The 25,086-nt window shown below is 51.0% G+C and overlaps 1 protein-coding gene across 4 annotated transcripts; it reads left to right on the top strand.

Moving 5' to 3' along the window:
* The first annotated feature begins 1,702 nt into the window (after positions 1–1,702).
* On the top strand, positions 1,703–24,290 carry LOC143827238 (uncharacterized). Of its 4 annotated transcripts, XR_013227225.1 has the most exons (5): positions 1,703–1,875; positions 7,992–8,129; positions 8,435–8,461; positions 20,893–21,347; positions 24,230–24,290. XR_013227225.1 is itself a non-coding variant. In XM_077316639.1 (4 exons), exons 1-4 carry the CDS (start codon positions 1,703–1,705, stop codon positions 21,116–21,118), a joined length of 564 nt encoding a protein of 187 aa, XP_077172754.1. In that variant the 3' UTR covers positions 21,119–21,756. The 4 variants fall into 4 exon arrangements, 3 of the variants coding, with proteins under 3 accessions (XP_077172754.1, XP_077172757.1, XP_077172756.1); XM_077316639.1 differs by lacking the exon at positions 24,230–24,290 and having other exon boundaries at positions 20,893–21,756; XM_077316642.1 differs by lacking the exons at positions 20,893–21,347; positions 24,230–24,290 and adding an exon at positions 12,841–17,100.
* Positions 24,291–25,086: the final 796 nt, after the last annotated feature.

The raw sequence follows: 25,086 nt of genomic DNA, 5'->3' as shown, positions 1-25,086 counted from the left end.
TTTATTCAAGCTGTGTCACATGAAGCTCAAAGACAGTTCTGGCTAAGCCAGGCCAAGTAATACATTATAAGATCCACATGCCACCCCCCCCCCCATCGGTAGCTGTTGGTAACAAGGGCATCAAGGTTGGATACACACTTCTCTTGGATGCTTTAGGGTGCTTAGGGCTGATCCTGCCCTGAGCAGGGGGTTGGACTAGATGGCCTCTATGGCCCCTTCCAACTCTAGGATTCTATGATTTCTATAAGGCCAAGACATAACAAGAAGCCACCTAGGTGCAGAGTCCGGGAACTCAGCCAGGAAGCAGATAGATAACGGCCAGCCTGGCAGACTGACCTTGGAGCAACAGGCAGTGGCTGGAATCTAGAAAGTTACAGCAGACAAGCAAAATGGTTACGGTATGGCTAACATGAGCCAAGCAGGACCCATGTGGACAGGATTCTGACAGCTGCCTCTTCCTTACCTGAGGCCTTGCCTGTCTGGGGTCTCCCACAGCCCCAGCTCCTGAGCACTGTGGGGGGTGAGATACTGCCAGGGTTCAACCCTTTGCACTTCCGCAGTCAGTGAAGCACCACATGGATCGGGGGCACCATTGCAGCATGTTGCTGTGTGACTTTTGGCCCAAAAGGGATATTTACAAGCATCCCTGGATCCCAGCCCACCTCCCTCCCCGATGTCTTCGCCCAGGCAAACCACCTGGCTGTAGAGCTCTGCATCCATGGCCAAGCAGACTTCGAGGACGATCTCTCCCACGGTTGGGATGCCCAGTCCAGACGGCTCGGAGACCGGTCTGCAGGGGATGGTGTCTGCCAGGTCCCACAGGGCCACGGCCATCTCTCTCGACGGGAGAATTCCCGGAGGGGCTGAAAGAGGCTGTGGGACGCCCACTGCTGAAAAAAAAAACATCCTTAGACCCGCGAGAGCCCCAAAACTACAGACCCGTCTCGCATTTAGCGTTTCTGGGGAAGATGATGGGAGGGAAGGCGGGCTACAGTTTCAAAAACCTGTCTCAGCAGCAGGCAAAGGTACAAGAAAACATACACACACACACTATTATTGTGGTTGTTATAATAAAATGGAAGGGGAGGTGGGCTAAAACAAGCAAAAAAAAGGCTCTGCCACAACAGCAGAGAAGGGTGCAAGGAAACACAACCCCCCCCCCGCACATCATCATCAGTATTATTATTAATATTATTATTAAAACTAAAATCCTCACAGATATTCCCTCTGGAAAGCAGGGCCGTGAAAAGTGGCCCTGAACAAGGTGGGGCGGGAGAGATTATTTGTGTCTTGACCACTTGCTTGTTTCATTGTCAATTTGGGGTTTTTTTTTAATGTTTTGTAATGCCTAGGAAATGCGGCGGGACATAAATCGAAGCCATAAATCAATAAATAAAACGCGGGAAGGAAGGTGGGCTAAAACAAGCACAAAAGACCAAAAAGGTGCAACACGCACTGATTCTTAATCATCCCTTATTATACAATGGGAGTAAAAGTTGCAAAGCCACAATAATAATAATAATAATTATTATTATTATTATTAATGATAATTAATTATTATAAAATAATAATTATTATTTTATAATAATTAATTATCATTAATTATTATTATTAATAATTAATTATTATTATTAGCAGCCATCTAATTTGCGAAGGGCCAAAAGGTGCCTCTTTCCCCCCCCCTCACACACCTCGCCTCGCGATGAGGGGGGCGTGGCCGCCCGCGCGGCCCAGCCACGCCCCCTCCTCGCCGCCGCCGTTAACCGCCGCGCGCCGCCCAACCGTCGTTCTGCCGACGGAGCTGCTTGGAGGTGGCGTCGCAGGACTCGCCGGGGAGAGAGAGAGCGAGCAGGGATTGGTGTGCGCCTGCGCCAGGTGAGGCCCCCGCCAGCCCGCCTCTCGCTCCTCCTTCGCCTCCCGCCCACTGCGCTTCCCGCCCAGGCTGGAGGGGGAGGAGCCAAAGGGCAGCCCGCCCCTCTCTCTCTCGCCCTGTTTTGGGGGGTTTGGCGCCTTGCAGCTCGCCCTTCCCTGGGGGCTCCAGGCGGGTAGCCCCAAGCAGGCATGCAAGCAGCCTTGGCAAGCCTGGGAGGAAGAAATTTGGGCTCCAGGGGTAACCTCCAGGCTGCCTGGGCTTCCTGCAGGGAGTGAGCTTCCCTGTGCAGGGGCACTCCTCCTGAGGGGGAGATGGCCAGCGGGACGGTGAAGCAGCGGTAAAAGGAGTCGATGGCGCCGTGAGAATCGCCAGCAAGAAATGGGCCATGTGCTGATGGGGTTGAGCCCGGTCCAGAGTCTTTGCTGGGTTTATGAGAGTGTCGGTCCTTTGGTTTGGGAAATATAGAGGAGGGGATAAAAACAGGGAGATTGGTGACTTGGGGGCTGATGCATTCCCGGTTGTCGATTGCAGGGGAGCTGTTGCAAGCCCCGTCTGTCTCTGCTCGAGCGAGAAACCATGTTGACTTAGGTTCTCCTGTCTGATTCTCTGCCTAACCAGAGAATTGCATCCTGATATTCCTTTCTAAATTACAGGACAGACCTATTATTCACAGTAAAATGATGAGGGGGTTGTGAGGAATGCGGATGTAAATGCTGGATGTGGCGTGATAAGAAACCAATCTTCCTGTTGAGTCCTGGGTTTTTCCGTTGTGTTGAGCGTTGCAATAGCTTGCCACTCAGCAATTTCCTTTTCCAGTTGGAAGCATGGGAAGAAGCCTTTGATGATGATGTTGGGTTGTGTAGTTTGGTTGTGTTGTTTGGGTATATGTGAGAGCAAAGTGGGCGTCTGGGTTTGTTGCAAGCTCTGGGACCAGTGTCCGTGTTCAAATTAGATTGTTTTTGTCCTTAAAGGGGCTGTTGGACTCCAACTTTGTTTGCTGCAGACCACACGGCTACCCGCCTGAATCTTCTTAACTATAAAATATAATACAGTCCAAAGCTATAGCCGTATACACTTCACTGGGTATTCAAAAAGAGGAATATTCGAAAAGGGATTTGTCATCAAGATCACTTGTTTGTAGCAATAACAGAACAGAGATTGCGTCCAGTGGCACCTTTAAGACCGAGAGATTTAAATTCTGGGTAAAAGCTTTCATGGGCATGCGCACCTCGTCTTGTCATGATCATCAAATGGACGGGGAGAAAGCATATGCTGCCTTTGTACCTCGCTCTTCCCAGCCTTGTAGGTTTGCTGGGAGCATAAAACAGTGGGGAAAGAACCTTTGAGCCTCAGCAGCTCTCAGCCTCCTGCTTACCTTGCAGGATTGTTGTGTAAATCAAATGGCACAGAGAGAAACGTGCCACTCACTGGCTCCCTTTGAGCCACGTTGCTCTCTTTTAGCCGTGTCTACCTTGCAGGGTTGCTAGGAATATACCACAAAAGGGGGAGGAGAATTGTAAGCTTTACTTGTGAGGCTGGGCATGCTCCCTCAAGCTTGGAGGAAGAGTGGCTGCAGAAATATGGTCAATTAATAAATGTGTAGCTTTGCTCCAGCCTAGCTTCCCCCTTTTTATTGTCACTGCAGCCCCACAAAGACAGATTAGACTGAGAGATAGATTCCCTACTGAGGGCTGGTGCGACTAGTGATTAGTATGTTGGACCAGGGTTCAAACCCCTGCTCTGCTCTGGAAGCCTGCTGGGTGACTGTGGACTTGTCCCAGACCTGCAGATGAGCCCACCTTATAAGGCTGTTGTTGGGGGATCGACTGGAGATAGGGACAGTGCTGCTTTTGGGTCTCAATTAGGGAGTAAAGTAGGGCATAAATGCAAAAGAAGCGCAGTGGTTTAGGGCCAAGAGGAACTGCCTGGCAGATGAAACATGCACGCACACAAAAGCTGAAACCCCAGATGAAAGTTTGCCGTCCTTGGAGGAGCCCCTGGACTCCAACTTCCTGCTGTTGCTTGGCTTGCTCCCCACCTGAATCCGTTTTCTTACCTGCCCGCTTCTCGGCCGAAGCACGCCCCCTTCCAAATTGCTGTGTGAGATCACAACTGGAAGCTGAGCAGTGTGTATAGCGTGGATTGTGTCCCGCCATTCAGGGCGTGTGAACAGAGCGTACCAACGGCCAGTAAAAACATCAGAAAAGCACCCCGTAGCCTCCTGGCTGGATGTGCTCCCCTTTCAGCCTGGGAGTGAATAGGCGCTTCAGAAAGCATTATTTACAGAGGCATCTATCTCCTTGCCCAGGAATGTGTCACAGGCAGCCCCAGAAGGATAATCCAAGCTCATCAGGGTTTAATGAAGCTGCAGTTGGAACAGAGGCAGCTGCTGGTGCCGGCTGCCTCCTTGGCTGATGAATGCCCCGGCCACAAAGGAGCGACAAACAGCTCTCTGTGCCCACTCGGCTTCTGCCTTCTTGCGCCACAGGGGCCTGGGGTTTGCAACTGGCAGCTGGTCAACAAAGACCCATGCCCTTCCACTGGGCAGGAGTGCTTCTCGAATAAAGAGCCCCTTCTGGTAAAAACTGGCACCGTGGCCCAATGTTAACCTGGTGATGCAGGTGATTTCTTCTTTTAAGTCAAGAAGAAGGGATTTACAGGCTGTACGAGGAGCCTATGGGGACGTTTCCGATGCAGAGTTCTGTGGTTGAAATCGTAACGCAGTTTGCAACAGTGGGGAGAAACCTGTAAGGATGAGTCAGTGCGGTGTATTCGGTGTCCCATGCGCCAGTGGACATGCAGCTCCGGAATGGGCATCTTGCGTGGCCTCTGGAATCTGTGCTCCAGCACAGAGCTGTGAGCCATGTTGCAGATTGGGCCAAATAAATTATTGGTGCCTATAAAGAAGTGGGAAGTGCAGACCTGAGAAGGCTGTGAGGTGCCTTCAGGAACAAAGAGAGCTCACCTGAGAAGGTTTTGACCATGCAGCTGTGGAGCTAGAGGGCAGCAATGTTGCATTACTGTCCCAGCGAGACAAGATTGGCCAATTTATTATGCTCCTCTCTCAGACTTGCCTCTGAACCTCAGTTAAGGCTCAAAGGAGAGCAAAGTCAACATTTAGACTCAAAGAGCTGCCTAAGAACCCGCTTCAGAAGCTGAAAAATATTTATAATTGTATTTATTAGATACCACCGGTTGACGTGAAACAGGAACGATGCAGGGAACTCTGTAATAATGACAGTAACATAGTAGCAGCCTTCTAGAATGGTGGGCTATTGTGCTAGAGATGGGGACTGCAGCAAAGAAATTAAAAGACGCCTGCTCCTAGGGAGGAAAGCTATGGCAAATCTAGACAGCATCCTAAAAAGCAGAGACATCACCCTGCCAACAAAAGTGCGTTTAGTCAAGGCTATGGTCTTCCCAGTTGCAATGTATGGCTGCGAAAGTTGGACCATAAGGAAGGCCGAGCGTCAAAGAATTGAGGCTTTTGAACTCTGGTGCTGGAGAAGACTCTTGCGAGTCCCTTGGACTGCAAGGCGAACAAACCGGTCAGTCCTAGAGGAGATCAGCCCTGACTGATCCTTAGAAGGCCAGATCCTGAAGATGAAACTCAAATACTTTGGCCACCTCATGAGAAGGAAGGACTCCCTGGAGAAGAGCCTGATGCTGGGAGTGATCGAGGGCAAAAGAAGAAGAGGATGACAGAGAATGAGGTGGCTGGATGGAGTCACTGAAGCAGTCGGTGCAAACTTAAATGGACTCCGGGGAATGGGAGAGGACAGGAAGGCCTGGAGGATCATTGTCCAGGGGGTCGCGATGGGTCGGACACGACTTCGCACATAACAACAACAACAAATTGTGCTAGAGCTCCGATTCCAGAGGCCGCGCATGATGCCCATTTCGGGGTTGCATGTCCGCTGGCGCAAGGGACCGCATTGACTCATCCTTGCAGATCGAATTCTTCCCCCAGCCTTCCCGTTACGGCCGCTCCCGGGCAGGTAGAGGTGCTCACGTGTGACTCGGAGGTCTGTTTTGCCACGGGCCCTGTTCCCGGCTCAGTGCATTTACCAGACAGCCCACAAACAGAGGTTTGGTGGAGACTGTCGTTTGCGTTGCCGGGCAGGCAGCCTCCCAAGCAGCTGTCAAAAACGGCACGGATCCTGCTGCACCTAAGGAGGAACGGCTGGCCCGAGCCCTACTGGCCTGTGGTGCCCATAAGATCGGTTGAGGGACTTGGGAATGTTCAGCCTGGAGAAAAGGAGGTTGAGAGGGGACATGATAGCCCTCTTTAAGTATTTGAAAGGTGGTCACTTGGAGGAGGGCAGGAGGCTGTTTCTGCTGGCTGCAGAGGAGAGGACATGCAGTAATGGGTTTAAACTTCAAGTACAACGATATAGGCTAGATATCAGGAAAAAGTTTTTCACAGTCAGAGTAGTTCAGCAGTGGAATAGGCTGCCTAAGGAGGTGGTGAGCGCCCCCTCACTGGCAGTCCTCAAGCAAAGGTTGGATACACACTTTTCTTGGATGCTTTAGGATGCTTAGGGCTGATCCTGCGTTGAGCAGGGGGTTGGACTAGATGGCCTCTATGGCCCCTTCCAACTCTATGATTCTATCATACAAATACGGAAGGACCCCATGGGTGGTCATGATTTCACTGGCCCCAACCAAAAGCCTGGCGGAAGAGTTCCCTTTGCAGGCCCCGAGGAACTGTTTTGGCTCTGCCAGGGCCAGGATCTGTTCTGGGGGCTCCTTCCACCATTTTGAACAGCTCGGACCGTGGCCATGTCAGGGCAGGGCTGCCTAGGGCGACGCAGGGAGGTACAGGATCCCTGCCAGCTCCCCCCCCAAAAAAGGCCCTTTGGGGAGCCACGGGGAGGGGGGGGTCAGCTGTCCTGCCCAGGGCGAGGAAGGGGGGCTAGTGCCCCCTGCATTCCTGGCTGCAACAGGCTTTGCCCCTAGTTTGTTAATATTAGTGACCAGGAACAAAGCATTCAGTGTTGTTTGATTTTTATTCATTTATTTTACCCTGTTTTGTTATTTCTGTTGCCTATTTTATTATTCTGTTACTTATTATTTTATCCTTTTAAATTCAAAATTCAAGTAACACATTTCTGTACGAGCTGCCATTTGATTTTGAAGTGGTCGTCGTCAATACAGTATTCAGCATTCAATTTATTGAATGGCCATAGCCCATTTCAATCCAATGTAAAATGCACCCAATCAAGATTTGAAGATAAAACACAGGGAATCATAAGGAGGAAAGAGGTGTAAGCATTGTCTAATACATTCTGACATGGGCCAATACAGTGTTTAATCTGATGTGAAACATCTCCTCCTAGTGGTAAAAAGTAATCTGTTTACTTTGCTGAGGAAATTTAGCTGAGGATTCCAGGGCAATTTCCGCACATCGGCAAAAATAGCGTTAGGCCAGCTGAATGGCAAAGCGCTAAATTTTATCACGCCTCCCAGCCCCCCCTCAACTGTCTCACACTTGTCTGCCTTCTTTTCACATGTCTTACCCTCCGCATCTGGAAATGGCGGAAGAGAGCAATGTGCCTTATATGTGTCACGCTTCCGCCTGTCAATTAATCCAGGCAACGAAAGAACTTTCTCTATTTTTTAAAGGTCCTGTGATGCCTGCTAATTTTTTTTAAATCATACTTCTCCGTTGCAATGCCTGTGCAAAGAATCATAGATGCACAATGCTTTCTGAACACCAACCCTTATGGGATCATGAGTCCTTTGATACTTTTAAAAATTAATCTTGTTTCTGATTTGGGGGGGGGATTTTGGAGAGGCATGCTTTGTGTTACAACTTCGGGGAAATATTCTTTTATTTCTCGTATCACCTACACACTTGTCCACCTGTTAATTGCTCCAGGTAGTTAGCTATTTTAAAAAATAAATTTCTGTCCCCAGGAACAAGGGAGAGGAAGGTGGGGATGAGGCTGGGGTGAAGCAGGTGGCTTTAGCATGTTTGAGCCTCCGTGCCTTCCCTCTGCTGGTTGCCTGCTGGTGGCTCTCCGGTGATGATGATGATGATGTTATCCGTTCAGTCGTGTCCGACCTATAGGAAAGTTTTTGCCATACATTTCTGTCTCTTGACTGCTTCTTTTAGTTGCTTCATGGTCTTCCCTGTATCGGCTTTGATTGTGTCGAGCCAGCCGATCCTTTGGCGACCACGTTTCCTTTTGCCGCTGACCATGCCGAGCATTAAGGATTTTTCTAAGGAGTCTGATCCCACGATGTGTCCAAAGTAAGTGAGCTTTAGCCGTGATATCTTGCCTTCTGATGACAAAGTTGTTTTGCTCCTCTCTAAAACTATCTTGTGGGTAACTTTGGCTGTCCAACAGTTTTTGTGATTCCCAAACTCGCACTTTAAAACAGAGGATGGAGTGAGCCGGTCTCTGCCCAGATGCTGGATGTGGGTGACGTCACATGGAGGGGCCGGAATATCGCAGCTTCTGTTGGCAAACATTCAATGGGTGTGGAAATGTCCTAGTTAGTCTATTTAATACTCTAGCATTTGGATTTTCTCATATTTTTCTTCTATGCCTTTAGGTGGCACTACTGGCCAAAGCATTTAAGGTGAGTCGCTGTATTAGTCTGTAGCAGCTGCACAACATTTGGGTGCTGTGGCTTTGCACATGAAAGCTTATGGGTGGCTCTGTAAGGTGCTGCTGCACTTGAATGTTGTTCTTATTGTTCAAGGTTCTGGTTCTAACCTTCAAGGCTTTACGCGAGTTGGGACCCACATACCTGAGGGACCACCTATCGCCCTATGCCCCTCGCAGGGCCTTGCGCTCTGCGGGTGAAAACCTGTTGGTCGTTCCCGGCCCTAGGGAAGCACGCCTGGCCTCGACCAGGGCCAGGGCCTTTTCGGTCCTGGCCCCGACCTGGTGGAATGAGCTCCCGGGAGAGCTGCGGGCCCTGCGGGATCTTTCAACATTCCGCAGGGCCTGCAAGACGGAGCTCTTCCACCAGGTTTATGGTTGAGGCCGGGGCTGATAATAGATCTATGCCTCCCCCGGGGACTCGGGTTCTGGACCCGAAGCAAAACATCATCAGGACCTCCTCTCCACCCGCTAGTAGTGGGAGGGAGGGGGGGGGAGTTGAGCTGCCATTCTTGCCATGCCGGCAATATTGGCAATGTTATTATTGTTTTATGGGGTTTCAATGGGGAATTGCGATATTGTTACCCGCCACGAGCCGCAAGGGAGTGGCGGGCTATAAATCTAATAATAATAATAATAATAATAATAATAATAATAATAATAATAATAATAATAATAATAATAATAATGTTTGGCATAATTGTTACCCAGGTTGCCTGAATAAGACTGGATGTAGGATATGGGGGCAGCAGGGCTCCACCCCATTTCCCTCCCTCCTGGTATGCCTAGTGGGGTGAGTGCTCCTCCTTGGGCTGTGCAGGAGCATCTGGGAAGTGCTCAGGCTGTCAGATTCACAACTGTGGTTTGTCTTTGTAGCCATTTAACAAGTTCCTAAGAGGAGCTGGGCTGGTGTGTGTTGGTTTGGAGTCAATATGAGAGGCAGAGGAGATCTTCCATGGAGACTTTCTGTGAGGAGACAACACAGAGAGCAGGGGAGAGAGAAGGGAAAGCTCAACCCAATTAGCAGTCAGAAGGCCTCAGTGGTGAGACTGGAGAATACATGTCCTGAGGCTTGTAGCACAAACTTTGAAGCATGCACAGCTAGATTCAAAAGTATCTTAGGGACAAACATGATTCTTGGGTATAAAGCTTCGGGAGTTATAGCCCTCTTAATTGGTATCTGACTCTCAAAATCGGACACCCGCCAAACAGTGTTAGTCTTGGAGGTTCTCCAGGACATGCTTCCAGCTTTTTTCCTGCAGGCCGGTAGGACTGCGCTCTGAAACCATCTGGTGTAACTAATGGACCAAGAGAATTATGGGTTGTTTTCACGGATGGGATCCTAATATTGGTATTTTCACCTTGTCCTGGGCTGGTAACCCTGCCTTAGAGAAAGAAAGGTTTATGGTTGAGGCCGGGGCCAATAATATAGATCTAGGCCCCCCCCCGGGGACTCGGGATTCGGACCCGAAGTAAACATCATCAGGACCTCCTCTCCACCCGCTAGTAGTGGGAGGGGGGAAGCTGAGTTGCCGTTCTCTGCCATGCCGGTAATATTGGTAATGCTATTATTGTTTTAATGGGGTTTTAATGGGGATTCTGTGACCCGCCACAAGCCGCAAGGGAGTGGCGGGAAATAAATCTAATAATAATAATAATAATAATAATAATAATAATAATAATAATAATAATAATAATAATAATAATAATAAAAAGGTCCTGCCAGTGTGACTTCTAATCTGGCAAGCTGGGTTTGATTCACTGCTCCTCCACGTGCAGCCAGCTGAGTGACCTTGGGCTAGTCACAGTTCTCTTAGAGTTGATCTTGAAGAGCAGTTCTCTCAGAGTTCTCTCAGCCCCACCTCACAGGGTGTCTGTTGTGGGGAGAGGAAGGGAAGGCAATTGTAAGCTTCGTTGCGACTTCAGTGAAAAGTGGAGTATAAAAAACGACTCTTAGCTTTGTGGGTGAGGGAGTATTATGAAGGACCCCCCTTCTGCTCAGGTGTGCCCGGCCTGCTCCTGGCTGCATTTGCCTTGGCCGCTGTGTCAGGAGCCTTGCTTTGGAGAGAGGGTGGTCACTCGCCCTCCAGGCTATGCCCCTAAGCGGCCAAAACTTTGATTAGGGGACAGATTTGCTGATGGGACATAGGCCTGCCTACACCTGGCAGAACCAGCCACCAACCCGGTTTCCCCTTTTCTTTGTTCTTTTTTTTAAGTTTGGGGAGACCCAGGTTCAAATCCCCACGTAGCCGTATTGTGATGTGGGCAGTCACCTCTCCCCCGCAGACTGGCACACCTGAGCCAAGTCTAGGGTTGTGCGATTCAGCCACCAAAGCAGCCAGCACCGGGGGGGGGGGGCAAGGCGCAGGATCTGGCATGCAGGTTGACACACACACACACACACACACACAGGCGCACTGCAAGCGGGTTGGGGAAGCCTAGCTCCAAGTCTTGCTTGAGAGCAAGAAGTGGGTTTTGGTGGCTCTCCCATGATGCTTGGCGAGGATCTTCTCTCTGGGGCCAGGGTCTGTGCTGGAGTGTCAGCACACCTGGGCCTTGATCGAATGTGCTGCCTGCGACGGCCCTTCCTTCCCGGGAGGACGCCTGAGGGCAAGATACTACAGGGGAAGGACAAGCCTTCTCTGCCCCTTCTCTGCCCTGCCTGCCCAGCCCCTTCCTGTCCCCGGCTGGGCTCTCTTTGAAACAGGGCCTCGGTCTGGAGACGGTCCATGCCCAAAAGGAAGGTGTGATTTCATTCGTGAGTGAGCGAGATCTGTCGGGAAGTGATTTCTGCTCAACATGGAAGCCTGGGAAAGGCCGGTTGGGGTCCTTTCCAGAGTCAGCGGCTGGACAGCCCCCGCCTTCTCTTCTGCCGTCAGAGCAAACCCCCCCCCACGAGGGACGGATTCTCCACCAGAGGAAAACTCCAGAACGCATCTGAATTCTGGCTCAGAACGGGGATTTCCCTTGGGAGCCCAGGGCCAACCCGTCACTTTTTTTTTTTTTTAATCAATTTTTAATTGGTATTTGTTCTTATAAAAAGCATTTACAGAAAAACAAAAAACAAAAACAAAAAAAACAAAAAAAAAAGCGACCAGCTGATAAGTATCATCAATACACGTATATCATACTTAATGTAGTCTAATATTATCTCAAGAGATATATAGTCAGTTCCCATTACATATTGGTCCTAATCTAATAGTTACTGCTGTCTTTCTTAAGAAAGTCCAAATAATCACTCCACTGCTCATCATATTCTTCCGGAGATCTCTTCTTAACCATGTTGGTGAGTCTTGCCATTTTTGCTAAGTCCGCTAATTTGTCAAGCCATGTAGAAATAGTTGGAGTCTCAGTCGCCTTCCAGTGCTTCGCCCACACCAACCGTGCCGCCGTAGTTGCATGGAAGAAGAAGATTCTAGAGGAAGTTGGTAAAGCACTTGGGTGGAAGCTTAGCAACATAGATTCAGGCTTCATTGGGTATGCCAACCCGTCACTTGATGCCAGAGCTCTGGCCAAACAGACAGCAACGGAGGGAGGGCTGGGAAGATGGTCCTCGATTCCCTTTCTAACATTGGGAAGACTGGAGGGGGGGGGAGAGGATAGAAAGGGGAATGTCAGTGATAAGGAAAGCCCTGCTGGATCAGGCCACCCCTGTGTCTCCTACAGTGTCCTTCCCCCAGCAGTGGCTCTCCAGCCTGGAGGCTTCTGGGAGTCTGAGGCCATAGTCCTCCCAGCCATCTTGAACACAAGACTGGTATTCATCCAGCCCTTCCCAAAGTACATGAGAGGGACCCCGCTGGATTGGACCCCGAAGGCCCTTCTAGCTCAGCTACCTGGTTCAAAAAGAGACCAGCCGGTTCACAGTCAGAGTAGTTCAGCAGTGGAATAGGCTGCCTAAGGAGGTGGTGAGCTCCCCCTCACTGGCTGTCTTCAAGCAAAGGTTGGAGACACACTTTTCTTGGATGCTTTAGGATGCTTTGGGCTGATCCTGCATTGAGCAGGGGGTTGGACTGGATGGCCTCTGTGGCCCCTTCCAACTCTATGATTCTGGGATTCTAAGGGAGCAGGCAGGCAGGGCAGGGAAAGGGCAACCATGTAGGACCTTCCTCTGTCCCAGCTTGCCCTTAGGGGAAGGAAGGAAGGAAGGAAGGAAGGAAGGAAGGAAGGAAGGAAGGAAGGAAGGAAGGAAGGAAGGACGGACTGTCAAAGGCATCACAATGGTCCAAAGCCCAGGTGCCCAACCGCTGGGCTGGGAAAGACCTGGAGAGTTGGGGGGCCGGAGACCATGAGGGGAGGGGGTTCAAAGGGAAGGGACCTCCAGATTTCTCCTGACTCTACCGTTGTTTTCCCCAGGGGAACTGTCCTCTGCCCTCCAGGGCCCAGTCGTCCTTCCCGGAGATCTCCCAGGGTGTCCCCTGCCTCGTTTAGGTCCCCCAGCTCCTCCCAGAACACCCAGGTAGACTGCTTCTGAACATGGAAGTGCCATTCCTGTTGTGACGCAGGGCCTTTGTTTGAATGGCTCACATCTCAGAGATGACGCCCAGGGGGAGGAAGAGAGAAAACATTAACCAATCCCCATTCCTCCCTGACGGTTTTAGAGGACTTCAAAGAGGACAGCTGGAGCACAGTAAAATTTCCTTGCATTGTATGTTGGGCCGATCACCAGAGGCACAGTGAGGTGAACGGGCCAGAGGGATGGAGGGAAGACTCCAAGGAAAAGGCCCTCTGGGGGGCAGCCAGACCTTGCCCGGCTCCAGAGAGGGCTGGCTGAGAACTGAGACAAAACAGAAGTGGCTGAGGACAATGTGGAGGAACACCCAGGAACTTTTCTTAGGAAGTGGAGGTCCTAGGAACAAATGTCACGGTGAATCCTTGCGGAAGAGCAGGGGCAGATCGTCCCAAGCACAGGACGGCCGAAAGGGCAAACTGGCTGCCGGGAGGAGCCCCCATAGACCTCTGCCCCATGCGCTGTCGGAGTGCGCAATCCTGTAGTCTCCTCTCCTCTGAGTGGCAGCAGCTTGCTGGGGTCTGGGTTCGAGGGTCTTTTGGGGGAGGTCACCTGAACGGAAGCTTCTGTGCCCCACCAGTGAATGAGGGGACCTTCCCGAAATATATTATGCTATATTTAGAGTCACGTGCCTGGCTTGACTCTTAGCTTTAGCTGAGCATCATGTCCATTCACTGTAGCTGTTCACTTCTTCCTTCACTGCTTCACTGTGTCAAACGTACAGGAAACTCACAACAAACTTCTTAATAAAGAGTTTTATTGGATAGTTCTATACGCAAGAGACTGAGAAGTCAAATCTGACCAGAGGCCAGATTTGCCCCAGCTTATCAATACATTTCTCCCGCCCAAAACTTGACAGTTCCCAAGGGAGGGGGGCAGGAGAGAAAAGGAGAGAAAAGACATATGTGTAACATAAACAGGCTTTCACTCTCATAACCTTGAGGAGGTGACAACAATGCCTTGAGCCCACAACAAGATAAGGTTAACATAACATCACTACTCACTTTTATGGCTAAGAAAACTACAAGGCCTGGAGCAAGCAGGCGCCAGGTCCAATAAAGCAATATAACTGACATGGAGGAACTCAGGCTAATTTATGACAGAGATTCTACAATCCTGACACACTGGATTTCTTGCGGCGGAGATTTGGTGGCACCCGACCGGCCACCAAATATCCGCTGCGAAACCAGATTAGCCTCTGGGATGGCCTTCTGCACAGTCAGACCAGTTTCTGCCATTGGTTCTCCTGGGTCACGGAAAGAGAAACGTTTCTCCCAAGAACAGAGATCCTTGAAAGCCGAGAGGCCAGGGACGGAATCGGGGACCTTCTGCATAGCCTCCTGGTGCTGAACCCAGCCCAGCCCTCAGACACCCCTCCTGTCAGTGGCCGCAAGGAGGCCGAAAGGGTCGGGAATCCACCCTTTAGCCCTCCAGAAGCTTGGCCGTCCACCAAGTCCTCCAATCCCCAGGCCACGTGAGGACCAAGTCTCCCAGGGATCCCCCTGCACTGGGAAGAGACACAAGATCCAAAGGGATCCGAAACCCGCAGCAACCGCTTCCCCTCGCTCCCCGAAGATGCTGCTCCTCCAAGGAGCGTGTTCATTGGCCCTCGAGGGAATCCCGCCCCTTTCCCAGCTGGCTGTGCAAATGCTGATTGGCTGGCCTGAGGAAACCTCAGTTCTCCCGAGCGTTGATTGGCTGGCCTGGACAGGGACCTCCTGGCCCCTCCCACCTTCGGAGAGGCCTGGCTGGAGCCCACAAGATGCCCCCTTTCCTGCAGAGAAGTCCCCGTCCCAGAATGCCTTGCTCCGGAACCCCGTGACCCAGGAGAACCTGGCCAGCGCCCAGTTGCCCCCCGTAGCCAGCCCTCCCCAGCCCCACCCCGGGTGGCCAGAGCCCCACCACCAGCAGCCCAGGGGTGCAGGGGGGGGACCGAGGGTACGGCTGCAGCGGGGCCTCCAACGCCTACGGGCCACCTTTGTAAATAGGTGTGAAGAGTTTTCTCTAAATGCCAGGGGCTAAGCCCATTGTGTCCAGGAACGAAACCGGCACTACAGCTTGGCGGTGGGAAGAGGAAGGGGAGGGGTCGTCCAGTCTGTAGGGCCATGGGGTTGAATGTGTGTGTTGTGTGGGAGGTTGTGGTGGTGTGGTGGCCAATGAGGGCACGGGTGTGCAGAGATGGGTGTCCAGATCCTGTGGTGTGGAATGTGAGTTGAGTGTGGGAGAGGACCAACCTTTGGGGATGGTGGCCTAGTGGTGACAGATGAGCTTTCCAGAGTAAGGTGACCCGATTTCAAGACTGAGAAAGAGGGACAGCACTGACCAGGGGTTGCCAACCTCCAGGCTATGCCTGGAGGTCGGGGAAAACCTAAGGCCTGCACAGCTTGAAAAAATGGGCAAATGAGAACAAGATGCAATTTAATAAAGATAAGTGTAAAGTTCTGCATCTGGGTCAGAAAAATGAAAAGCATGCCTACTGGATGGGGGATACGCTTCTAGGTAGCACTGTGTGTGAACGAGACCTTGGGGTACTTGTGGATTGTAAACTAAACATGAGCAGGCAGTGTGATGCAGCGGTAAAAAAGGCAAATGCCATTTTGGGCTGTATCAACAGGGGCATCACATCAAAATCACAGGATGTCATAGTCCCATTGTATACGGCACTGGTCAGACCACACCTGGAGTCCTGTGTGCAGTTCTGGAGGCCTCACTTCAAGGAGGACGTAGATAAAATTGAAAGGGTACAGAGGAGAGCGACGAAGATGATCTGGGGCCAAGGGACCAAGCCCTATGAAGATAGGTTGAGGGACTTGGGAATGTTCAGCCTGGAGAAAAGGAGGTTGAGAGGGGACATGATAGCCCTCTTTAAGTATTTAAAAGGTTGTCACTTGGAGGAGGGCAGGATGCTGTTTCCATTGGCTGCAGAGGAGAGGACACCCAGTAATGGGTTTAAACTACAAGTACAACAATAATGAGCCTCTTGTGGCGCAGAGTGGCAAGGCAGCGACATGCTATCTGAAACTCTGTCCATGAGGCTGGGAGTTCGATCCCAGTAGCCGGCTCAAGGTTGACTCAGCCTTCCATCCTTCCGAGGTTGGTAAAATGAGTACCCAGCTTGCTGGGGGGTAAACGGTAATGACTGGGGAAGGCACTGGCAAACCACCCGGCATTGAGTCTGCCATGAATATGCTAGAAGCCATCACCCCAAGGGTCAGACATGACCCGGTGCTTGCACAGGGGATACCTTTACCTTTACAACAATATAGGCTAGATATCAGGGAAAAATTTTCACAGTCAGAGTAGTTCAGCAGTGGAATAGGCTGCCTAAGGAGGTGGTGAGCTCCCCCTCACTGGCAGTCTTCAAGCAAAGGTTGGAGACACACTTTTCTTGGATGCTTTAGGATACTTGGGGCTGATCCTGTGTTCAGCAGGGGGTTGGACTGGATGGCCTCTATGGCCCCTCCAACTCTGTGATTCTGGGATTCTAAGAGCAGGCAGGCAGGGCAGGATGGCCTCTGTGGCCCCTTCCAACTCTATGATTCTATGATTCTATGAGACTCCAGGGGTTGCCAACCTCCAGCCAGGGCAAAGAGGCAAAGAATACAAACAGGGTTTTTTCCTTCTAAAACGCCTTTCGGCTGGGCTGGGGGGAGGGGGACATATGGTCACATTATTCCAGAGCCGTATCTTCAGCTATGTGAAGGGAAAATCAGACTGGAGACTCTTCTTAGGGGGAGATTACATGGTAGCCAATTCCTCCCTGTTCTGCCTTCAACATCATTTCCCTTCTTGTGTGAATTAGGCCACAGACACCGAAATATCCCCCTGCCCTAATCCACATGGGCTAGTCACAGTACATAGGTGTCTGCCCTGCTCCTTCTATCTCCATTTTTTTAAAAGAAGAAGAGTTCGTTCTTACATGCCATTTTTAAAAATTTGATTTCTATACCGCCCTTGCATATGGCTCAGGGCGGTTTACATGCAACATCATAGGGGATACATGGAACGAGTCAACATACAACATAGTCAATATACAACAATAACAACCCAACAGAGGTTCTAAACAACAACTTCAGCGATCCCAACAAGAACAACATAACAAGCTAAACTCCCTAGAGAGGTCAGGCTGCTTCAGGCTGTGGAGGGGATGTCAGAGGTGGGGGGGGGGGTCCGGTGGTCGGTCTCAGGCAAATGCCTGGTGGAGGAGCTCCCTTTTGCAGGCCCTGCGGGGCTGTGGGAGTTCAGGCAGAGCCCCGGTCTCTCCAGGGAGCTCGTTCCACCAGGTGGGGGCCAGGATGGAACAAGCTCTGGCCCTCGTTGAGGACCGACGTGCTTGTTTGGGGCCAGGGATCACCAGCCAGCTGGCAGTGGGGGAGCGTAATGCTCTTTTGGGGGTGTAAGCGGAGAGACGGTCTCTCAGACACACTGGGCCCAGACTGCATATGGCCTTGAAGGTAAGAACCAAAACCTTAAGCCTGATCTGGAATTCAATTGGGAGCCAGCTGAGCTGTTGAAGTTTTCTCTACCCAAAAGAGTCTCAAAGCGGCTTCCAGTCGCCTTCCCTTCCTCTCCCCACCACAGACACCCTGTGAGGGAGGTGAGGCTGAGAGAGCCCTGAGATTACTGAAGAAGAAGAAGAAGAGTTGGTTCTTATATGCCACTTTTCTCTACCCAAAAGAGTCTCAAAGCGGCTTACAGTCGCCTTTCCTTTCCTCTCCCCACAACAGACACCCTGTGAGGGAGGTGAGGCTGAGAGAGCCCTGAGATTACTGAAGAAGAAGAAGAAGAGTTGGTTCTTATATGCCACTTTTCTCTACCCAAAAGAGTCTCAAAGCGGCTTACAGTCGCCTTTCCTTTCCTCTCCCCACAACAGACACCCTGTGAGGGAGGTGAGGCTGAGAGAGCCCTGAGATTACTGAAGAAGAAGAAGAAGAGTTGGTTCTTATATGCCACTTTTCTCTACCCGAAGGAGTCTCAAAGCGGCTTATATTCGCCTTCCCTTTCCTCTCCCCACAACAGACACCCTGTGAGGGAGGGGAGGCTGAGAGAGCCCTGATATTGCTGAAGAAGAAGAAGAGTTGGTTCTTAGATGCCGCTCTTCTCTACCTGAAGGAGGCTCAAAGCGGCTTACAGTCGCCTTCCCTTTCCTCTCCCCACAACAGACACCCTGTGAGGGAGGGGAGGCTGAGAGAGCCCTGATATCACTGCTTGGTCAGAACAGCTTCATCAGTGCTGTGACTAGCCCAAGGACACCCAGCTGGTTGCATGTGGGGAATGCAAAATCAAGCCCGGCTCGCCAGGTTGGAAATCCGCAGTCCTAACCACGACACCAAACTGGCTCTCTGTTGATAGAATGTTATGTGCCCATTATTTTGAATGCAACTCGTGACTACAGAAGCCCAATCAAAGCCTCTCCCTTTGACTGTTATCCAGTCAGGAGCCTAAGACTCCAGATTCCCTTCTTAGGCGGGAAGAAGGGATTTCTGCACCTCCGTTTTCTGACTGCAGCATCCACAGGAATTCTGCCTCATAGTCCTCTTCTGTCCTAGAAGAAGAAAAAGAAAAGGAGGAGGAGGAGTTGGTTCTTATGTGCCACTTTTCTCTACCCGAAGGAGACTCAAAGCGGCTTACAGTCGCCTTCCCTTCCTCTCCCCACAACAGACACCCTGTGAGGGAGGGGAGGCTGAGGGAGACCTGAGATTACTGAAAAAGAAGAAGAGTTGGTTCTTAGATGCCGCTTTTCTCTACCCGAAGGAGGCTCAAAGCGGCTTCCAGTCGCCTTCCCTTCCTCTCCCCACAACAGACACCCTGTGAGGGAGGGGAGGCTGAGAGAGCCCTGAGATTACTGAAGAAGAAGAAGAGTTGGTTCTTATATGCCGCTTTTCCCTACCCGAAGGACTCTCAAAGTGGCTTCCAGTCACCTTCCCTTTCCTCTCCCCACAACAGACACCCTGTGGGGTGAATGAGGCTGAGAGAGCCCTGATATTCCTGCCCGGTCAGAACAGCTTTATCAGTGCCGTGGCGAGCCCAAGGTCACCCAGCTGGTTGCATGTGGGGGAGCGCAGAATCTAACTCGGCTTGCCAGATTAGAAGTCCGCACTCCTAACCACTAAAGCAAACTGGCTCTCCTAGGCACTGTCAGAGGATCACTTGGAAGGATCCACGGCCTCATGGCCATCTTCTGGGAGGAGAGGATCCAAGGCGCCTTTAAATCCTCCCACCGAAACAGGGAGGTATTTGAAGAGGTGGCCATGCGGAGGCGAGCCCTTGTCCACCACAGCACTGGCCTGGAGTGCCGGTCCAGGACCAAAGCTCTGTGTGCCAAATGCAATCGGTGTGTTTCCCAGAACAAGCCGTCTGGTGCTGCTCAAGTCACCTGCCCTTATTTTGAGGTGCAGCGTGCAATGTATGGGGAAGGAGACGGCGACCAGAGGCCAAAACACGTTGGAAGAAGCCTTGAGGTGGGGAGGCAGAAGGCCCTGTCACACGCCACGCAGTCACGGCTGCAGGATCCAGAGGAGGGACCCTCGTCTGACCATGCAGGTGTGGATGAGGAGGTCCTATATACAATTTATCATATGACCGGGACAAAAATTCCTCAGGTGAATCCTATTTGCATTACTTTGAAGGCAAACAATAGGAAGGTGTCCTTTGAACTGGACGCAGGTTGCCGGGCACCGAAAACACCACCCCTTGTGGAGCCGCCAGTACATTGTTCCACACATCGGAGATGTGCTCCCCCTCATCCAAGGGATTATGCTGCATAAAGTTGTCCATGTTCTGTGCACTCATCTAGGGTCCCTGTATCTAGGGTCCCTGTAATCCTGCGTTGAGCAGGGGGTTGGACTAGATGGCCTGTATGGCCCCTTCCAACTCTAGGATTCTAGGATTCTATTTTGGCTTGGGAGTTCGGTGGAAACTCAAGAGGGGAGAATGCTGTAATGTCTACAGGTAGTCTCTAGGGGGCCACGTGGCTGCTTTGCAGGTCTCAGAGTTTTGGCCCTGCCAGGCTCCTGTAAGCGAAGTTTGGAGCAGAGCTAGACCTGATGAAAGGCGGACTGCAAAAGGCTCAGCCAGAGAGCTCAATAAAAGCTTTTGTGAGGCTGCAGCAGAGCTGAGGTGTCCCATGTTCACAACACTACAGGGCAGGGGGGAGAAGAAGACCCAAGTTCAAATGGATCTGAGTTGAGCCAGTTTGGTGTCGTGGTTAGGAGCGCGGACTTCTAATCTGGCATGCCGGGTTCGATTCTGTGCTCCCCCACATGCAGCCAGCTGGGTGACCTTGGGCTCGCCACAGCACTGAGAAAACTGTTCTGACCGGGCAGTGATATCAGGGCTCTCTCAGCCTCACCCACCCCACAGGGTGTCTGTTGTGGGGAGAGGAAAGGGAAGGCCACTGTAAGCCACTTTGAGACTCCTTCGGGTAGGGAAAAGCGGCATATAAGAACCAGCTCTTCTTCTTCTTCTTCTTCTTCTTCTTCTTCGTCTTCCTCTTCTTCTTCTTCTTCTTCTTCTTCTTCTTCTTCTTCTTCTTCTTCTTCCCCATGCAGGCCGAGCTCCATGCGACATCCTCTCCCGGCGTCTGCAGATCTTGCCTGACTGATATTTGTGTTGTGCCTTCTGTAGAAAGAGAGCCCTCTGGCCCAGAGGCCCAAGTCTCCCCGCTGGAGTCAAGGGCGGTGGGGGGAGACAGGGACAGGGACTCCTGTGGGCCCACACAGATCGGTGGGTGGTTCTCTGCTGGTGTTTGAAGGGGGGATGTTTGCTGTGTGTTTCCTCATTTGTCCAGAAGGACCTGACAACCCAGGAACAAGGTTTGCCATCTGCAATGCTGAGTTTGGTAGATCCTTTTTCACCATCCTGTTTTGGTGCTGAAAAACCAATTTTTGTCCCCACAGAAGACATCCCTGGCTCCGTTCCAGACCAGCCCTGGGCTCCAAGGAGGTTGATACCCCAGGGGGCCAAGGAGAAGCCAGCAGGGGAGCTACACAGAGAACCTCCTGCCTCTTCATCGGGGCTACGTTGCTGTTCTCCTGTGATCTCCGTAGAGGGAAATTCCTTGGCAGAGAGTTTGCAAAGGTTTTTTGGGGGGAGGGGGGATGTTTTTGCAACACAGCAATTTGACTTTGTCTGCTGTTTTTTGACTTCACAGAAGAGCAGTCTGCGGAGGAGGAGGAGGAGGTTCCAGCACAGCAGAGGGCGCTGAGGAACAGGTCCAGAGATGGGCCCTGTCAGCGGAGGAGAGACTGGCGCATGAGCACAGGAGACAGAGGCGTCTCTCCTTGCTGACCAATGTTGGCCAAAGGCTCCTGGAGCGGGCAGAGGAGGACAAGAGGCAGTCACTCGCCTTCAGGTTGGCCATGTTACGCTGGGACCGTGAACACACCCAGATGGAAATGGAGACCACCAGGGAGGAGGGAAGGTCTCCATGTCCTGTATGAGGGAAAGTAATGAACTACTCAGGGGACTCTGGACACAATCAGTAGGCTTGGAGACCTGGTGGAGAGAGCAGTCGTGATCCTGGAGGCACGAGAGTCCCGGGGAAGTGCCAGTCCTCCCTATTTTCCCATCCTGCAGAGCCCACCAGCACCAAAGCCCACCCCCCTCACTCCTTCCACCAGTAAGGCAACAGGGACCAGGCGGAGACCGGTCCAAGGAAAGAGGAAGGGGAGGCTGCTCCCAGGCATTTGAGCCCCTCAAAAACACCAGCTAAAACGGGCACATCCTACAGCTGTTTCAGCTTCTCTGCAAAAGTCTTGCCAGCGCCGTGAAACACTTTATTGTTGGAGGTCTATATTAAATGATGGTGCTTTCATTTATTAATAAGGACAGTGCAATTATTAATTTATTGGTAATCTATTATTTATTGGGTTTATAGATGTAAACTAGTCAATAAGCCCGCTGAACTCGAAATACAGCGGGCGCTAGCGGGGCTCGGGACCAATTGCGAAGCCCTCCGATTGTCAGTTCGGGGGAAGGGGCCTATCGGCACCCTTCCTCATCCCGGACAGAGCCCACCCTCGGGGCCCTGACTGCTTTATTTAAGCCGCTCCACTAGGAGCGGTTAAAGATAATGAAGCATGGCCTTGTTGCCGAGCACCATCACCTGATGATGATCCTGCTAGTTTGCTCACAAGCTGGGCCAGATTGAGAATCATAGAATCATAGAGTTGGAAGATCAGCCTAAAGCATCCATCCATGAAAAATACCTGCCCAGCCGCTACTGGAAGACCGCCTCCTTAGGCAGCCCATTCCGTGGCTGAGCTAATCTTACTGTGAATTTCCCTGTTTTAGCCAATATTGTTCTCCACATAGTTTAAAGCCATTACTGTGGGTAAAGTTTGCTGCCAACAGGAGCCTTTCCCTGCCCTCCCCTGTGACAACCTTTCCGATCCTTCAAGAGAGCCATCCTGTCCCCTCTCAGCCTCCTCTTCTCCAGGCTGAACATTCCCAAGTCCCTCAGCCTGTCCTCAGAAGACTTGGTCCCAAGGCCCCGGATCATCCTCAACGCTCTCCTCTGAACCCTCTCTATTTTGTCCATGGACTTTGTGTTTTCTCCTCTTGGTCCAGCTCTCCCCTTTGGCTGAAGTCTAAGGTTGATTTCTGAGGGATGGCTGTGTCCACCTGACCCCAGAGCATGGGTGGAAGACCAAATACGCCCACCTTGCTGAAGCTACTCTGGCTTCTTTGGGGCCTTGGCCTGGGAGAGGCCAGTCCCTCTCAGCTGAAGCTATTTTGCAGGATTGTTCTGAAGATACAAGGCAGAAAGGAAGGCAAAATGCATGCTATTGAATATGGCACCAGATGGTATTAAAATGTAGGGAGAGTTATGTATATGGCAACAGCTGCTAGAATCGTGTGCAACAAGGTGGAAAAAAGAATCCCAGAATCCTAGAGTTGGAAGGGGCCATAGAGGCCATCTAGTCCAACCCCCTGCTCAACGCAGGATCAGCCCTAAGCATCCGAAAGCATCCAAGAAAAGTGTGCATCCAACCTTTGCTTGAAGACTGCCAGTGAGGGGGAGCTCACCACCTCCTTAGGCAGCCTATTCCACTGCTGAACTACTCTGACTGTGAAAATGTTTTTCCTGATCTCTAGCCTATATCGTTGTACTTGTAGTTTAAACCCATTACAATCAAGAACCTTCACCTGCTCTTATGGACTGGCCAAACAAATTGATAGGATATGGAGCAGAGGCAAAACTCCTATATCTGTGGTACAGCAAATCACTATCAGGCTTCAGAAGGAAATTGAGTCCAATAGTAAATCGTATCGATTAGAAAAACGGAGGTACAAAGAAATAGAAAAAGAGTTGATTTTTATACCCCACTTTTCACTACCTGCAGGAGTCTCAAAGTGGCTTACAGCTGCCTTCCCTTCCTCTACCCACAGCAGGCACCCTGTGAGGGAGGTGGGGCTGAGAGAGCTCTGACTGAACTGTTATGGGACAACCGCTGTGGCAAGCCGAAGGTCACCCTGTCGGCTGCATGTGGAGGAGCGGGGAATCAAACTCAGCTCACCGGATTAGAAGCCAACACTCTTAACCACTACATGAAACTGGTGTGTGGGGGGGGAAATGTAAACTTTAGAAAAAGTGCAGCACGTGGAGTGTGACAGGATGATGTAAACGAACAAGATGCGTATTTTAAAATGTCGATTTTTTTACAACAGTCGTTCTGTAATAGGATTCAAGAATCTTTCTGACGAAAGAAAAATGATTCTTTTAAAGAGAAAGGAAGAAAGCGAGAGCTGCAGGTCCCTCCCTGATCTCCTTTCCTTGCAGGAAGGCTGGAATAGAAATGTCTCTGCTCCCTCGATGGTCTCGGGGCTTCCCACACAGAGATAACCAAACCCACTTACAGAGCTGCTGTCAGAATTACAGCAAACGGATGGCTACAGAGTGTTGTGGCAGAAATGCTGCTGTTTTCACGGTTTATCTGCCAAGCGGCTTCTTAATGCCATCCTCCTCTCCAGCTGACAGATATCATTTAAAAGGAGTGAGAGAAATCAACACAGAGTGTGTGCACTGATCTTGCAAAGAGCTTTTAAAAAAACCCCAAAAACACAGTCTGATTCTTTTTCAGATCAAAATGCAGGCTCAATTTCTTTCTTTCTTTCTTTCTTTCTTTCTTTCTTTCTTTCTTTCTTTCTTTCTTTCTTTCTTTCTTTCTTCCTTCCTTCCTTCCTTCCTTCCTTCCTTCCTTCCTTCCTTCCTTCCTTTCTTTCTTTCTTTAGAAACTCTCCCCAGGAACGAACCACTTTAAATTCCCGGGGGACAAGGGACACCCTAGTGCGCACGTGTAAGTACTGCGGATTCGGGAATCTGTTTAAATGTCAGCTGGGCCGAGAAAGGAAAACCATGCGCCACCCGTAGCACGATGAGCACAGAAATGAAGACACTTCCGGGAAAATGCATGGTGTTCCAGAGGCGGCTGGCAGGAGTCGATCAATACGAAAACCAGTTTGCATAGGGAGGTTGTGCTGATTTAGGGTTGGAGGGAAAACACGCTGCTCATGATCAGGGGTATCCTTTCCTCTATTATCTATCATTCATGGTGGAATCCAGCCCTTGAAAACAGGTCCTGGCGTTGAGCAGAGATGCCCTCCATGCCGACTGGCTTCAGCTTAGCGGCTCCAGCATTTTTCCCTCCCCTTCATTGTGCTCACGAGGGCGACAGGGAAGTTTGACAAAAACGATTGAAAGTTAGAGTTCTGGAGGCAGCTTTGCCCAAACTGTTGGATTCCACGTGGCAGTTCTTCTTTATCTTCACTGCTATCGGGCGGATCTTCAGGCTCCCTCCCTAAAGGTTGGGTTTTGTGGAAGCAGAATGGCATCCCCCCGTCATGGTTTTCCTAATTGGACCCTTTGAGGATTAGACCTGGATCAGAACCCCCCCCCCCCCCCCGTGGGTTTTGAAAGGGTGGGATGAGTCTGGCCAGAGGCTGGGGCTCTGGAAGGGATGGGGAGAGCTCAAAAAGCCCACCAAGGCAAGATAATTTTTCATGTCCCATTAAGGGGAGTGTTTTATGAAACCCTGGAGTTTCTTGATGGCCCTCGAAGGGTTCCCCAAATGGGTGGGTGTTAATTCATG

Source organism: Paroedura picta, chromosome 17 (genome assembly GCF_049243985.1).
Source record: "Paroedura picta isolate Pp20150507F chromosome 17, Ppicta_v3.0, whole genome shotgun sequence".
Lineage (NCBI taxonomy): Eukaryota > Metazoa > Chordata > Lepidosauria > Squamata > Gekkonidae > Paroedura > Paroedura picta.
This window is presented reverse-complemented; position numbering and strand designations above follow the sequence as displayed.

Excerpts from the sequence above, each read along its gene's own strand:
- LOC143827238 (XM_077316639.1), top strand. The coding sequence starts at position 1,703 with ATGAGGGGGGCGTGGCCGCCCGCGCGGCCCAGCCACGCCCCCTCCTCG. Across the intron at positions 1,876-7,991 it reads TTGGTGTGCGCCTGCGCCAG|TTGCTTCATGGTCTTCCCTG; the intron begins GTGAGGCCCCCG and ends TGCTTCTTTTAG. Across the intron at positions 8,462-20,892 it reads TACTGGCCAAAGCATTTAAG|AAGACATCCCTGGCTCCGTT; the intron begins GTGAGTCGCTGT and ends TTGTCCCCACAG.